The sequence below is a fragment of the Aquarana catesbeiana genome, linkage group LG03 (genome assembly GCF_042186555.1).
Source record: "Aquarana catesbeiana isolate 2022-GZ linkage group LG03, ASM4218655v1, whole genome shotgun sequence".
Classification (NCBI taxonomy): domain Eukaryota; kingdom Metazoa; phylum Chordata; class Amphibia; order Anura; family Ranidae; genus Aquarana; species Aquarana catesbeiana.
Genome location: NC_133326.1, coordinates 502,148,335 through 502,165,621, shown reverse-complemented (window position 1 = coordinate 502,165,621; position 17,287 = coordinate 502,148,335). Strand labels below are relative to the sequence as shown.

Sequence of the window (17,287 nt, the reverse complement as noted above, 5' to 3'; positions counted from 1 at the left end):
TTTCTTTAACAAACTCATAGACATTATCAGGGGCACACAGATGGAACAAAATTTGAGTATAGACTCCGCCATATCTCGCACAAAAAAAATCCACTTTACTATTCAGATAATGAGGTTACTATGTGCTATGCTGTCCTATTCCTTAAAGTATGTAATGTGAGCATACAGTAAATAAATGATTAAAGGGAAGAACAGTCTTAGTTAGGTCCCCTGACATTATAGGTCTGGGGGTGGGGTCTTCTTCCCACCTCCACTATTCATGCCTAGGATATTTTATGATTGTTAAAACATACATTTTAGCCATTTTGGAAAATGATTTGCATGTCTATGAGGAACAAACATCCACAGAAATGTCTCAAGAGTAAAGATTATTGATTGGGTTGGAAATTTTCACCTTTGCTTATCCTTGCCCCAAAATAGGAGTGGTGTTTGAGGACTTTGCTGTTCAAATAAACTTTCATACATATAATAGCAGAATAAACATTATTGGGAGACTTATATTTGTAGTTTGCTTTAGAGCCAGAAAATATAGCGTAATCTTATTCACTGGACTCTTACTTTGACATTAAAATATATCCTGGGGAAATCAATACGGTCTATCTCTATTAGGGCTTCATCTCTCAAACTATCTGAAAGATGTGCATTCACTGACTATAGCAATCGATTTCTTCTTTTCATTCTGCACTGAGAAAGAAAATATGACTGGACTGCTGTAAACAACAGTTCTTCTTTCAGGCACTTTAATAGGGCAACCCAGTGAAAATGACAAGAGTAAAAAAAAAAAAAACCCCATCAGCTTTAAACAAAGTAAAGCAGGTAGACTAATCGGTAATTACTTAGTATTACTTCCTGACATTGAAATCCTAAATGTATCTAAGCCTGCCTAGAAGGAAAATCATGACACAAAGAAGAAGCAGAGACATATGCAGAAGGCACAATCATACAGAAAGTTTTTTTTTGTATCTATAGCACATTATGTAAAATGAAATCAAGAAAGATCAAGCAAAAGTGTCAAAGGAAAAAGAACCTGTCCAGAAAATTGCATAGAGGAAGTGAAAGATGAAGGCTTGAGTTGCAGAACTTCAGAAATCCAAGCAGAGAGAAGGTAGAGAGTCAATAGAAATATTCCTTTCAGTGATCTGATCTACTTTTCCTCATCAAAGTTCTATTTAAATTATATATTCATAATTCACAGTTTAAAAGTCTAGCTGGATTTTTAAGAAAATGAATTTTGCTAAGGTTATAGTAAAATATGACCTGATCTTAGTTATCGTAGTGATCGTAGCTTGTATTATTATTTGTCATAACCATAAACTATATATTATAAATATTGGAAGTTACTATTTGTAATATGGAGAGGGTTTCCACACCTGTGACTCCAATCCTGCATTTTTAGCAGAAAATGCTGGCCGAGGAGCTTGCACAACAGTTTTGTTTCGGGGAGATGACACTCTGGTGTTTAAAAACGGAACTGGTGAAAACGGGGAGGCCGAGTTGGTTGGAGTAATTCTTCCAAAGTTGGTGGAAGTGTCAGCAGCAGGAGGTGGTGACATTGCAGAAGAAGGTGATCGGACTGACTGGACGTATGGTGGAGAATAGACTGTGGGAGAAGGAACCAAAGAAGAAGATGGGCAGGAAGACTGTCTGGTTATCCGATGAGATTCAAACACCATGGGTTTGGGAGGAGGTGCTCCTTTGGGAAGTGAGCTCACAGGATCTTTTGTTGGTGAGAGGATAAACAGAGAAGGCTGAAGTTGGTATGGCTGACGTTTCGATATTTCAAGTTCCTTTTGAGACTGCACACTCTCTGAGGCAGAATTGGGGGTTTGTGTAGTGGAGAGAGGCATAGGTGATCTTTGGTTGTTTTTAGGCAGGTGACTGAGTGGAGAAGGTGGAGTCCTGGCATTCATAGCATACTTCCAAGAAGGTGGCAGTGACATAGTAGGAGAAGGTGACCGGACAGTGTCAGGAGACTCAATCACAAAACGTTCCATTCTGGATTGCCTCCGGGCAAACAATTCTGCACCTTTCCCTTTATCTTCAGTTAGAGCTTGCTGTATTGTTACAGATGGTGGTTTTGTTTTGACACCAGGAGACCTAAGACTAGATGCCCAGTCTACAACTGTGTCAGAGCTTTCTGTATTGTGTGTTGCATTAGGTGACTTAATATTTTGGAAATTGGAAGCTTCAGCTCCAAGAGCAAATGACTCATCCTCAGTAGTTACACTTCCATGCTCCCTGTGCTTTCGACGTTCATCTGAATTTTGAACCATAGACATAAGTTCAGGATTAGGGGCCACCTTTGGCTTTTCAATGAAGGTGAACATGGACTTTCTAGGCCCCCGACGTGCTGAAATGGATTCTAAAACGCCAATTTTTGGTTGAGGTGTCAATCTTATCTCTCCATGGTTTATTACTTGTTGGACAGGGATTACATGCTGAGGTTCAGAGGGATATAGTGCTGAATAAGAAGGAGGAGAACGAACGCGGGTGACTGGAGGGGGACTTGATAGGGTTTCTGCATACGTAGGTGGGGGAGGGAGATCAATAGTAGGACTTTTTTCTGATGAGGATACATTTCTTTTAACAGGTGACTGACCTCCAAAGGGCTTAGCTGTTCTATTAGCCACAGATACTGGTTTGGACAGAGTAAGATGTACTTCACAGTATTGTGTGTTTGGAGTGCTGTTTTGCTCTTTGCTCTTTGCTGTTTCTGTCTCTTGGCTGTTGTCAGTATTCAGACCATTTATGCTAGAATTGGTTACCACCAAAGTTTCCTTCAGGCATACACTTAAAGGTTCTTGATGGTCTTCCACTGAAGCACTAGGAGAAGGAGCTCGTTTATCTATAGGTAGATAATCAGCTTCTTTAACCTCATCTACCCAAACATCATCTGTTTCCCCTGTGCTCCCGTGGTCAGCAGAAGTCTCCTCCATATTGCTGAAACGTTTTGGTTTTCCAAAGTCAGAAAGAGATTCCTCTCTCATAGATTGTGAAAGTCTTGCACCATACTGAACTTGTTTAAGCTGTGGGTCCTTGGTGGCCTGTAACTGAGCTTGTCTGGCAAGCTTCTGTTCCTCAAAAGCTTTAATTTTTTGACGTCGGCGGTGAAAAAGTTGAGCTCCCCTAGAACAACTTCCTGTTGGATTCAACTGGGAGGAATTGTTATCACTAAGAGATTGTGCTTCCCTCAGCTCTTTCTCTGTAAGGCTGATGCTTCTTGGGATATCTATGGAAAACAAAAATAATGCCATTTACTAATTTAAAACTATTTTCTCGCAACATATGAAATAATAAAAAACAGTGGATTACCAATATTGTGTTTTTCCCCTCAATAGATACCGGTAACTATGTTGCCCCGTCTTCACTAGCAGGTAAAAATAATAAGGTTGTATTGTGGCATCTTGTGCTACAATAACTAATCTGATTGGCTACATAATATCATTGCTCATGAGAATACCTATAAAATAAGCTGTATTTTTTTGACTATGTTCAAATTATAGCAAATTAAATAGTGAATCCTATATCTGACTATAGTAAACTGAAATGTAATTGGCAGCTATTGGCTTATTATTCCATTTTGCATCGTTGCACTGTAGACCATTTTATAAAGAAAGCAATTTAGTTTACGAAAAGTATAAACAGATATTGCACAATCCTTTCAGCTTTTTCCAATATTACTTACTTGATAAAAGGACAGGCGTATAATAATCAATTCTGTATTTTGCTGATAAAAAACACTACTTTCCCTACTGAACAAGTGGTGCTCTGTGGGCCAGCTTGACAAACTGCAAAGAACAGGGTTCTCCCTTATGGGATTTCAATGGCCCCAGTAGTGATATAACAACCACAACCAAAATACGTATTATATATAAAAATAGAAATTTATAATACTATAAATGATTACAAAAAATACATGACATACAGATACTTGCTGCAAAAAGAAGTGGCTAATATAATTACATGACAACATGACATAATGACTGGATGTTATGAGGGTCCTGAGACACCGCAATATAGAATGCAGGCTTTACACCCAATGCGTTTCAGAAATTACTTCCTTCTTCCTTCCTGCTTTTTTAACTTTTATATTTAGGTTTGCTTAAAGCAGCAGCATCCCAATCTCATTCTTTTTAACTTGAATTTGAAGGCTTGAAGACCTGAATTGAACAGTGGAAGTATCAGCCACAATAGATCTAAAGGCTATAGGAAAGGTTGCACTGAAAAAATAAATAAAGCTAAAGCCATCAACTTTGTACAAATTGGCAATTGGTACAACAGTTTAATAGAATAGTTTGTGAGCTTCTTTTTTCCCACAACGCTGCCTTGCATTAAAGGTTTAATAAAATGTAAAAATAGAGGGTGCAAAAACACTTCAAAACCACAATACCACGTTCCACACACCCTATTCCATTTATTCTCAAATGCAAAAAAAAAAAAATGAGTGTATTATCTGAAAGACAAGAGCCACAAATATTCTTCAGTGGCTGTACAGAATGTAAGCAGCATGGTTGGGCTGCAAAATAAGAGGGAGAGACGAGACAGCTTTTATCTTGAAAAATAATAAAAAATTTTCGTGGATTTTTGTCTTGCTGCCTTTTTTTGTCACATGAAATGTACGTGTTATTTTATGCACTTTATTGTTTATTTGCTGTTAACCAATTCATCTTATAATACAATAGCAAGCACTGTTTTTTCACACAGAGTTCACTCCAGTGGATCACTTTAACACATTTTTACTTTTTTGGTTTGCAACAGCAGCTGCATCACATTTTATAACATATTTTTTAACATATTTTTATTTTGTTGGCAAGAGTGTATATACACATAGTATAATTAGCAGGGCTTTTTTTTCTCTAAAAATAGGTACAGGAACTCAATCATGACCCCCTCCTTACACACACCCTCCAAACCGCATCAAATAGTAGGTGTGGTCAAATTTCACTAACAGTGGGGGGTCTTCACAGGGCCGTCAAATACCAGAACTGCATTATATAGTAAGTGCAGAGTTCGGGGAGGGGGTTATACACAGACTGCAGAGTTCAGGGGTGTACTGCATACAGGGTGCAGGTTTCAGCCTTCTTCCACAGCTGCTTACCTCTGCATCCCCCATCCACATCTCACTTCCCCCCCTCTTCAGCTCTTACCTCTGCATGCAACCCCCCTCGACTGCCCCCATCTTTTCCCCATCTCCACCATCTTCCACATGTCTTATTTTTGTTGCTGTATTAAGCTGAAGCACCCAGTCGGCTCTAGTACTTCCCCACATACTGTAGTTGGCTCTCTCACTTGTGGGGGGATCATCCAGTGGTGATATTAGCATTTGTACTGTACCCCGGGCACCTGCATCTCCCTTGTCCCCATCCCACTTAGTGGAAGGCACTCAGGAGATCTGATCTGTGGGAGCTGTTGGGTAACAAGCTATCACTTAAGCATAGAAGCTGGACTTTTGTGTTTTCAAGTAATAGTGGCGAGCAGAGGGCCTGAGTCAGAGGTTGTGGAACTGAGTTCCACCAAGTTCCAGCTGAAAAAAAGATAATAGTATAATTAGTATTCACACAAATCAGCCATTTGCCTCTGCTAATCTCACTTTAGCACCACAAACTGGCTATGAGTTGGTGGAATTAGAGGCCTCTGCTATCCCCAGGGTTAGTCCACAGAGCTCAGCAGTGTGGGTTTTTTGTAATGTATCTGCTGTTGGAACAGAAATAAAAATGTTCCCAAATCACCCCTTTGCCTAGTGTCTTATTACCAGCTTGGCAAAATAGCTGACTTTGCAGCTGCTCCCATTCCAGCTGGTGGAATCACCGCTTTACACAGGTTCTTGGCCTGTGATACACCACATTGGCAAGTAACCATTATTTTGCCAAAAATGCCACTCCTGCCTTCCACCGTTATGTCATGAAAATAAAATAAAAAAGTGGTGCAGTGATATAGATGATCAATATGTGCAAAAAATTTCATACATTACCATAAACATTCTAAATATATTTAAATAAAGTGACTTTAGTGCTCAATATGTATATATATATATATATATATATATATATATATATATATATATATACACAGTATATATACTCTATATTGTCAAATGTATTAGGACACCTGCCTTTACATGCACATGAACTTTAATGACATCCCATTCTTAGTCTGTAAGGTCTAATATTGAGTTGGCCAACCGTTTGCAGCTATAACAGTTTCAACTCTTCTGGGAAGGTTGTCCACAAGGTTTAGGAGTGTGTCTATGAGAATGTTTGACCATTCTTCCAGAAGCACATTTGGGAGGTCAGGCACTGATGTTGGACGAGAAGACCTGGCTCGCAGTCTCTGCTTTAATTCATCCAAAAGGTGATCTATCGGGTTGAGGTCAGGACTCTGTACAAGCCAGGCAATTTAATCCACCCCAAACTCGCTCATCCATGTCTTAATGGACCAGACAGTGCATTATGTTTACTATGGTGAATTCTGGCATTAGTTTTCCAGGTCCACAAATTGTGAGTACAAGTTTGCCTTGAACCCAAAGTAGCACCAAACCCGAACCTCATCACCAAAAATAACCCAATCAATCAGATTGCTATAAAATCTAACTGCTTTTGCACCTAAAAATATAAGTGATAACAGGGATAAGTACTTCCAAAACACTATATATAAAGACAAGGGTCAAAACTGTGAAAGGCACATTATGTCAGACAATACTGTATTTATAGATGAAGAATGGCAGGAATGACAGGTCAGACATAACAACAAATTATCTTACATAATATTTTTGTTTTTCTTTATCTGTTGTGAGTCCTGAAAAGACCAAAGAGCTCTTATCTGACAGCCATGGGCTTGTTTACCTGGGGTGTCTGTTACGTTGTTTCTGGCCAGTTTCTATTACGTTGCATTCCTAAATGGAAGGAAGAGGGATTCCCTTCATGACAGGAATGTAAGGCATTCCAGACAGTTAAAAGACAAAAACGTAAAACATTGTAACAAAGATGCATTAAAAAAATACCTTTAAAATAAAGATATTTACTACTACAAAGCTCTATGTGCCTGATGCGGTAAGACTGCATTCCTACGCAGTGGCAAAGCTGTTGTGATCTTCTACACTCAATTGCCTGACACTGGGGGAACTCTTGGCATTTTCCAGGTGCATGTGAAACCTTTTAAACCATCTACAAAGACCTCAAACTGGCCAATGATATAAATGTGGACACAGATGATATACAGTATAATGATAAAAGCAAACTTAAAAGCTTTGTGCAGTGGCATGAAAAGTGTTCTGCAACTGCAAGGTTAAAAGGGCATGGCATCCCATGGTATCACTACAGTCCATAGCCAAGCAGCTAAAGTTAACATCTATGCAGATCTGTTTAAACTGGTCAAAGGCTGGGAAAAGGCTATAGGTAAAGTGGTTCTAAAGTCAAAACATTTTTTAACCTAATGCATTCCCTAAAGGCATGAGGTTTTTTTTTACCTTACTGCATTCTATGCATTAACCTCTTCAATACCAGGCACTTTCCACCCCTTCCTGCCCAGGCACATTTTCATCTTTCAGCGCTGTCACACTTTGAATGACAATTGCGCGGCCATGCAACACTGAACCCATAATATGTTTTTATCATTTTTTTTCACACAAATAAAGCTTTCTTTTAGTGGTACTTAGCATTTGCATTTTTTAAGCATTTTTTAGCAAAATTATACTCCCACAAAATCTAATGGCTCAAAAATGCTCATAAACGCAGAATAGCTGTGTTTTTTAGCGGTTTTCAGAGATAGAGCGTTCTGGTTTTTTTTATCCCAGCCAGAAAATGACGCTGCCAAAAAACACTGATAAAAGCCTATGTGTGCATGGACACATAGGATAACATGTTGGGGAGTTTACTGGCTGCAGAAAAAAAACACCTGAAGCCAAAAACAGCAGCTGTAAAAATGTCCAGTGTGCATGAGGTCTTTAGCTATAAAAACGCTCTAAGGCTACATGCACATGGACATTTAAAAAAAATGGGCTGTAAAGCTAGTACAGATGCCAGGAAAAAAGCAGAGTTAAAAATGAAAATTTATAAAAAAATTTGCGTGAGGTTCCCCCCCAAGACGATACCAGACCCTTCGGTCTGGTATGGATCTTAAGGGGAACCCCCCCACACACCAAAAAAAAAAATGGCGTGGGGATTCCCCCAAGATCCATACCAGACCCTTATCTGAGCCCGCAGCCCGGCAGGTCAGGAAAGGGACCATACCAAGCCACATGCCCTCAACATGGGGGGGTTGGTGCTTTGGGGCAGGGGGCCCCCTCCCCAAAGCACCTTGTCCCCATGTTGATGAGGACAAGGGCCTCTTCCCGACAACCCTTGCCTGTTGGTTGTCGGGGTCTGCGGGCAGGGGGCTTATCGGAATCTGGGAGCTCCCTTTCATAAGGGGGCCCCCAGATCCCGGCACCCCACCCTATGTGAATGATTATGGGGTACATCGTACCCCTACCCATTCACCTGGGGGAAAAAGTGTCAATAAAAAAAAACACACTACACAGGTTTTTAAAGTAATTTATTAGGCAGCTCCGGGGGGAAAATGTGGCTATTCTGTGTTTATGAGCGTTTTTGAGCCATAAGCTTTTGTGGGAGTATAGTTTTGCTAAAAATAGCTAAAAAACACTACTGCAAAAACGCTGCATAATTCATTCTACAGCTACAGCTTTTTACAGCTAACGTTACTGGCGTTTTTATAACGTCCAGTGTGCATGAGGCCTAATACGACTAAAATGGCATTTTAGGCAAAAGATTATGACTAAAACTAAATCTGACATCAAAATGAACACTGATGTGAATGGGTGACAAGGTGACAACCCAGGAGCGCAAGTTGTCATGCCAGGAACAGGAGCGTAAGTTGTCATGCCATAGCAGAAATTGCATTAACAAGTTACCTTTATGCAGAATCACCAGGTATTATTTTAATGATTTTGCTCCTCTTTGCTTAACTGACCATCTTGAACTGGCAGAAAAGGAATACAGTGCCTCAAGAATGAAACCCGTATACAGATAAAGGTGTGTGTGTGTGGGGGCTCTTTGATCAATCCAAGTTGTAAACTATGAGCATAGCAGGCTGTGGATCCTTTCCTCTGCTATGATGCACAATACTGTCATAATCAAAGAGAAGACAGGAAGGCGGTGGCCCTGGCACTCATGCAACTTGTTTAAGGATGGGCAGTATCTTTTTTGCTTGTGCTTCTTGTGACATACTGCATCTGCTCATCTATTGCTAACTTAATTGTCAAATAAACTGAATTCAGCAGCTAACCTATTTCAAATATATATTTTAATGTTAGTATTTCAATAACACCGACATAACATAAAGTTTAATCATGTGGGAAGCATTTTTCAGTATCCATCACATGGAGTATTTTCAAGCCAGAAAGCGTGTAACAGCATTTCTATATCAAATGTGATTTTTTATGGATCTTTTTCCTGTACACTGTTTATCTGTAAGTGTTTAAAGATATCATGACTGATTACCCAGATTTTAAGTTATTATACCCTTTAATGGACAAACTGTGAAATGTGACCTTTAGTCTGAATGAAAGAATGCATGTTCATAAAAACATTAAATGCAATAAAACAGCAGTTTCGCTGAAGTTTATGGTACAGTTAGGATCATTTTCATTGCTGACAGAGTATTGTTGCTCATTGAGCTTGGTATATTGTCCTCATATCTCAGCTTATCTTTATAAGTGGTTGTGCTTCCTTCATATAGTAAAGACTTTGTGCTTTGAAACAATTTCATACTGTAGCTCTAAAAATAACTTATAAGCAGATTTAAATATTACTACTATCACTTTAAAGTGCTGCGTAAATTGTTGGCGCTATATACATCTTGTATAATAATAATAATTTAATTTTGTTGATTTTATGTAGAATATATACTGTATTTATCAGTATATAACAGGCACGGGCATATAACACACACCTTCATTTTAGGAGGGAAGTTTCAGGGAAAAAAATCAAATTTTAAATAAAGAACTTTGAAGCAAACGAAGGGTCAGTGCCCATCAATGCAGCCTCACCATTGCCCATCTGCAGCCTCACCATTGCCCATCTACAGCCTGATCAATGCCATCTGCAGCCTCACAATTGCCCATCAATGCAGCTTGATCAATCTCCATCTGCAGCCTCACAATTGCCCATCAATGAAGCCTGATCAATGCCCATCTGCAGCCTCACCATTACCATCAATGCAGCTTGATCAATGCCCATATGCAGCCTCACCATTGCCATGAATGCAGCCTGATCAATGCCCATCTGCAGCCTCACCTCAGATTACTGCTGCTTCGGAGGGGACAGGGAGGGGGGCGGGACAAGCGCCGTCAGATTACATACAGTGAGAATCCCCTGTTTGCTTGGCGGCCTCTTTAATACAAAGTCCCGCCTCCTGGACCGGTTTCTATGATAGACAGAGCACTGGTCCAATGCCACCCCAGGAGACGGGCCTTCCTATTACAGAGGCCGCTGAGTAAACAGGAGATTCTCGTTGTATGTAATCTGATTGCTCTCGTCCCACCCCCCCCCTCCCCGTTCCCTTCTAGGCAGCCCAAATTGCAGTATTGAAGTATAACACCCACACACTATTTGCACCCGATTTTCAGAGTGAAAAAGCGCGTGTTATATGCCAATAAATACAGTATTTTATGTAGATGTGTTCCACACAGAGTGATATATTTCAAGCAATTCTTTCTTTTAATTTTGATGATTATGGCTTACAGCTGCTGAAAACCCAAAATTCAGTATCTCCGAAAATTTGAATATTACAAAAGACCAATAAAAAAAGGATTTTTAATACAAAAATGTTGGCTTACTGAAAAGCATGTCCATGTACAGTATAGTATGAACTCAATACTTGGTCGGGGCTCCTTTTGCATGAATTATGACATCAATGATGCATGGCATGGAGGCAATCAGCCTGTGGCACTGTTGAGTTGTTTTGGAAGCTCAGGTTGCTTTGATATGGCCTTGAGCTCATCTGCATTGTTGGGTCTGGTGTCTCATCTTCTTGACAATACCCCACAGATTCTCTATGGAGTTTAAGTCAGGTGATTTTGCTGGCTAATTAAGCACAGTGATACCATGATCATTAAACCAGGTATTGGTACTTTTGGCAGTGTAAGAGGTCCAAGCATCAGATAACTGAGGAGGAAAGCAGGAGAGACGGATTTGGTTCCCAAAGTAGGACAGTTTCTCCAAATGAAGGGCAGTTCGGAGTTATGCTTACCCTGCTACACTGGACACCACACACTGCCCCCTGGATTCACCTTACTTGCTTGCACAGGCTACGCTAATGCCGCGTACACACGGTCAGACTTTTCGACCGGACTGGTCCGACGGACGCCGACGGACCAAATCCGGCGGACAATCCAATCGTGTGTGGGCTTCACCGGACCTTCAGCGGACTTTTCCAGTCGCAAATCTGATGGACTTTAGATTTGGAACATGCTTCAAATCTTTACGTCGTAACTCCGCCGGACCCAGAAATCCGCTCATCTGTATGCTAGTCCGACGGACAAAAACCCACGCTAGGGCAGCTATTGGCTACTGGCTATCAACTTCCTTATTTTAGTCCGGACGTACGTCATCACGTACGAATCCGTCGGACTTTTGTGTGATCGTATGTAGTTAAGTCCGTTCGTAAAAAAGTCCGCCGCATGTCCGCCAAAAGTCCGTTGAAAGTCTGTCGGATGGGCTGTCGGACTTTTGTAGCCGAAAAGTCCGACCGTGTGTACGCGGCATAATATTCTGGCCAAAGAGAGCGCTTTTCTCCTGCGTAGACTGTGGGATATAGGTTTGTACCTCTTTTATGTTCATATTTGGTTTGGAAGGGAATAACCATAGCAAACTCTGGTATTTACTTAGCTGATTAATTTGAGTAAAAGATACAGGAATGTATATCTCACAGGGATTAAATTAAAACAAGGAAGTAATATTAAAGCTATCTTTATTGACTTTATGTCGTTTATTCATTTACTAAATGTGTAGAAAAAACATGTACTGAAAAAAGGTGAAAGTGTGTCTAAATCAACAAGCAAAAATGTAATATATTGCAGCTTAAAGTGGTTCTAGAGGTTGGACATTTTTTACCCTAATGTATTCCCTGCATCAAGGTAAAAAAATGGTCCAGTATTTGTATCCCCCCCAACCCCCCTGTATACTTGTCTGAGCCTGATCTCAATCCAGCACTGTGCCCCTCTCTTAAGCAGCTCTCTCCTCTTTCTCTACTCACAATCACTTACACTTTTCTTAAATGTGGTGGCTGCATTAGTTTTCCTTTTTTTCAGGCTTTTTTCCCTTTATTTTCATCTAGCGATCCTTCCAGTAGGTCTGTTATTTTTCAATTTCCTTTAACAGACCACATTATCCAGCAAGTTTCAGAAGGTTAAGACAAACAATTTAATACTGAGAGCGGTGCTTACAATAGTCAGCTTTTATTGGTTTATGTAAAAACGTTATCCCAAAAGGAAAGAGAAAAACTATTTGCTGTAGCTGCGTGCCCTAAAAAGTGTTAGCTAGAGTTTGGCTTTAGTTTGTTAGTCAAGTCCATCAAAATCTGCTAGTCCATCTAACACTACCCTCTCCCCAGTTGGACAATGTTGCTGTCCAAAGGTGTCTCTGTTGCTCCACCATAGAGACAGGAAGTGTGTTACTGGCCAGATCGCCAGGTAGAAATAAAGGAAAAAGTAACTAAATTAAAAGGATTGGTGAGCTGCAATACCTTACATTTTTGTTTTTAGGTTTAATACCACTTTAACAGTCAGCTGTCATGAGTTACCCACATGAAACATACAATACAGTGTTTCAAAGCCCAGCTCCTTAAAAAATGTAATTTGTGTTTAATAGAAAAGAGCTTAAGTCTTTGGCAGATATCAATCAATGTCCCTGTTGGGGATATCCAATTTCTGAATCAGTGACCATATTGGTAAAATTAGAATCTCCCAAAATTCTAACCCTTTCCCATTTATCCCAAAACTAAAAACAATAAAAAAAGTTTAGACAGAATTTGGGCGGTCTTTTCCCCCACGACAGATTTACTTTAAGGTACAAAAATGTACTTATATAAAAAGGTACTTCATGATTCATTTTCTGTACACTAGTTCCTAACAAAACAGGCTAAACTGTTTAATTGATCCCTGGAAGTAGTGTGATATTTATTAAGGGAATGGCAGCTCAAGGCCCCATTCACACTTCTTGTAGTGGGAACACCTGTTCCTGCAATTTTTTTTTTTTGCACATTTTTGGAGCATTTCCATGGGTCATGCATAGGGCAGCCCATTCACTTGAATGGCCTAACCTACTTATGTAGGACAATAGCGATAAAAAAAGCTTCAGAACCTTTTCGGGAGTTGAGCATGTGGGGTGCCATGAATTAATAGCACCGAGGCACACGTTGCACGTTTTGCTGAAATTTTAGTGTGATAGAAACATAGAAAAGTGAGGACAGAAAAAGACCATTGAGTCTGCCCATTTCTTACTTCTTTTTTTGGGGGGGGGCGGGGGGGGGGGCTTTTTTTTGTTTTTTTGTTTTGTTTGTTTTTTTTCGTTAACTTTATTATCTATCAATCTATGTTTGTCCCAAGCATATTCAAAGCCATTTACTATTGACTGTCTCACTACCTCTGCTGGTAGTTTATTCCAAGCATCAACTACCCTTTCAGTAAATTATTACTTTCTATGATCTAGAATCATGGACAGAATTGTGCAATTCTGACTGCAATTCTGCACTAATTTGTGAACAGAGCCTTAATGTACGTCTAATCACATGGATATTACACTTTATGAAGATAGTCCTACAAAGACTAAAATCCTAATACCTAATATTTTTGCAGTTGATGGAAAATATTTCAAAGCCAAATCCTCTGCTGACTGTCTTTAACCGCTTCCCGACCACTGCACGACGATATATGTCAGCAGAATGGCACGGGTGGGCAAAAGGGCGTACAGGTCTGTCCCCTTTAAGAAGCGGCACTGTGGGCGCATGCATGCCCGCGGCATTCTCCGTGACCGTGGGTCCCGTGGACTCGATGTCCGCCGGGTGTCCGCGATCATGTCACAGAGAGAGGTAGAACAGGGAGATGCCATTGTAAACAAGGCATTTCCCCATTCTGCCTTGTGACATGACAGAGATCACAGCTCCCTGTCATCGGGAGCAGTGATCGCTGTCATGTGAGTCGAAGTCCACCCCCCCCCACAGTTAGAATCACTCCCTAGGACACACTTAACCCCTTCATCGCCCCCTAGTGGTTAACCCCTTCACTGCCAGTGTAATTTACACAGTAATCAGTTCATTTTTATAGCACTGATCGCTGTATAAATGACAATGATCCCAAAATAGTGTCAAAAGTGTCCGATGTGTCCGCCATAATGTCACAGTCACAATAAAAATCGCAGACCGCTGCCATTACTAATAAAAAAAAATAATAAAAATGCCATAAAACTATCCCCTATTTTGTAGATGCTATAAATTTTGCGCAAACCAATCAATATACCCTTGTTGCAATTTTTTTTACCAAAAATATGTAGAAGAATACATATCAGTCTAAACTGAGGAAAAAAAAATAGTTTCTTTATATATTTTTGGGGGATATTTTTTATAGTAAAAAGTAAAAAATATTGCTTTTTTTTTTCAAAATTGTCGCTCTTTTTTTGTTTATAGCGCAAAACATAAAAACCGCAGAGGTTATCAAATACTACTGAAAGAAAGCTCTATTTGTGGGGAAACAAAGGACGTCAATTTTGTTTGGGTACAGCATCGCACAACTGCGCAATTGTCAGTTAAAGACATGCATTGCCGAATCGCAAAAAGTGCTCTGGTCGGGAAAGGGGTAAATCCTTCCGGGGCTGAAGTGGTTAAACTAGAAGCTAAAGAAAGAAACACTGTTTCACCCATTGAATTTGCCGTAGTAAGAGAGTTGAATACAGTGGGATGAGTCTGACTACCCAGGTTAGCCTAAAGCTGAACTAAATACTATTGACAGTAAAAGGGAATAGGCCTGTTAACTCCAGCAAGAAGATATTGCTTCTAGAATACCAGAGGAATGTGGTGTAGCCCAGGTATGTCAACCCAGCAATCATAAAAGCAGTTATTTTTGGATTCATGGGCCAGTGGAGATTGCACCGTCATCTTAGGAATTCAGAGGCATAATCATTTATCTTAAATCACAAGAGCTCAGAAAACTCTCCGAAAATTTTTGTTATGGTTATGTTGTCAGTTTGTTTAACCACTTGCACTGTTGCAATGCATTTGAAGCTTATTATATAAAATTATACAAACCAACTGTGGTCTACACACAACTCCTACCACCCACAGGCTTCCCAGCAATCTATACACTGACAAGCCTTAATTGATATACTAAATAATACAGGCACAAAGTTATAGAAGAACCTACAAAAAGTACATATTTTCAAAATATCACTGATGCGTTTAAAATGTTTGCTTATCCCTAGACAGTGATGGCGTTTGGAAAAATCCAAGCTCAAACAGATCTATCCTACGAAAACATTGTATATACATGTGTTTGGGGAAAATACATTTTATGTCCATTGACTTGGGTGCCTGATTCTTTTTCCCCCAAAATTGGTTAGCCAAGGTCTGCATAATTAACAGACATGTAAATTTTCTGATCTCCCCATTATAAAATGGGATGATTACTCACTGTATAAAGTACATACAGCATTTATTTGTGCTGCCAATTCTTGGATGTATCACTTGCCGTACACTTATAACTGCCCATTGCTGCCAGGTCCAGGTCAGTAGATTGTACAGACAGGACCCTACTATCCTGAGGGCATGCAGTTGGCAAAGTGCTCTAGGATCTAATAAGCTTGGAAAACTATTCTGGTCAGTCCAGCAAGCTCACCACCCACCCTTCCATTTCTTGTTGCTTCAGAGTGAACCTGCAAAAGTAAGGCCCCTCAGGAAGAAATGTAAAGATAGCGTGCAGAATGGCCTTGGCTTCCTCAGTGCTAGTAATGTCACCCTCTTCCTGCATGCATTTCACTCATACAGCAGCACAATGCCATGCCACACATTCTACACATGCCCAACACACTAGGACTGACTAACTAAGGGCCATTCAAGGCACTCTAGAGTCAGTGAATGTAGAACAAACAGAATTAAATGTAACGTGCAATTTACTAAACATGTGTAATAATGCAAAGCAGGGTCATATTGGCAAACAGCATGCATACATTGCAGAATAATACAAAGCAGATTATGAAAGCTGCACAAACGATGACTCTTCACAGCAATGTCTCTGTGTCTCTGACGCAATCAGTATAACACGTGGCTGCTTAGCATAGTTGCTATAAAACTCTATAATAGAGAGTCTAGCTGGGAATTACTAACACTAGAAAATAATGAGCTACTTGTAATTATTCTCATAAACAGAGTGCCTCAAAGTGAAGTCCAGGGTAGTTCTGATAAACCAAGTGAAGAGCTGAAATCCTAGGCCCAGAGCCACCCCAATGGAATTGGAGTACTCTGGTAGCAATGTATAAGGTGCTCTCCATAGTGGCCGGGTCTTCTGGAGAAGTTGTGTGCCATTAGGCTTTGGCCTGGCTGTCCCCTCTCTGATTCTGACAGAGGAGGGTCTCTAACCTGGCTGCAGAACACTTGCCTAGCTACCTCTACCTCATCAGGTGTGGTCTTTCTGAGCTGCTGAAGAAGAAATGTTATGGGAAAGGAGTTAAAGGAGCCTGCTTCCACATTTGAGCATGGTGAGAAAATGGGCACTCCTCTACACTAGTGCTGCACTTCATTTAGTACAAGATTGTGTGTCTGTGTATAAGATTGCGTTTCTATGTTTCTGTGTGTTATCTTATGCCTGCCTGGTATTAGGATGAAATGTGATTAAAAAGTATTAACCCATTAGTTTTTTTTAATGGTCTTTATTAAAAGCGGTTGTAAAGTCAAATTTTCTTTGTAATAATAAACATGTTATACTTGGCTGTTCTGACTTGCCTGCTCTGTGCAATGGAATTGCACAGAGTGGCCCCGATCCTTCTCTTCTGGGGTCCCCCACAGGTGCTCCTGGCTCCTCCTCTTCCCTGTGTGCTCCCTTAGGAAGCCGATTCCTATGGGGGCACACATGCAGGCTCAATCCTGAGCATACATAGACATTTACAGCGTGGCATGGCGTTGCCCCCCCCCCCCACTCCCTTGTCACAGGATTGGACTGACAGCAGTGGTAGCCAATGGCTCTGGCTGCCTTAGCTAAGCCTGTGAGAGTGGAGAGAGAGAGGAAAGAGCTGCTACAGACGGG

General features: G+C 40.4%; 1 protein-coding gene across 1 annotated transcript in view; it reads right to left on the bottom strand.

The window, feature by feature from the left end:
• SYNPO (synaptopodin) overlaps positions 1-17,287 on the bottom strand; it is a 146,491-nt gene that overhangs the window by 28,221 nt on the left and 100,983 nt on the right. The window contains exon 3 of the mRNA XM_073621098.1: positions 1,371-3,229. Coding sequence (XP_073477199.1) covers positions 1,371-3,229 — 1,859 coding nt within the window. The remainder of the gene's footprint in view (positions 1-1,370; positions 3,230-17,287) is intronic.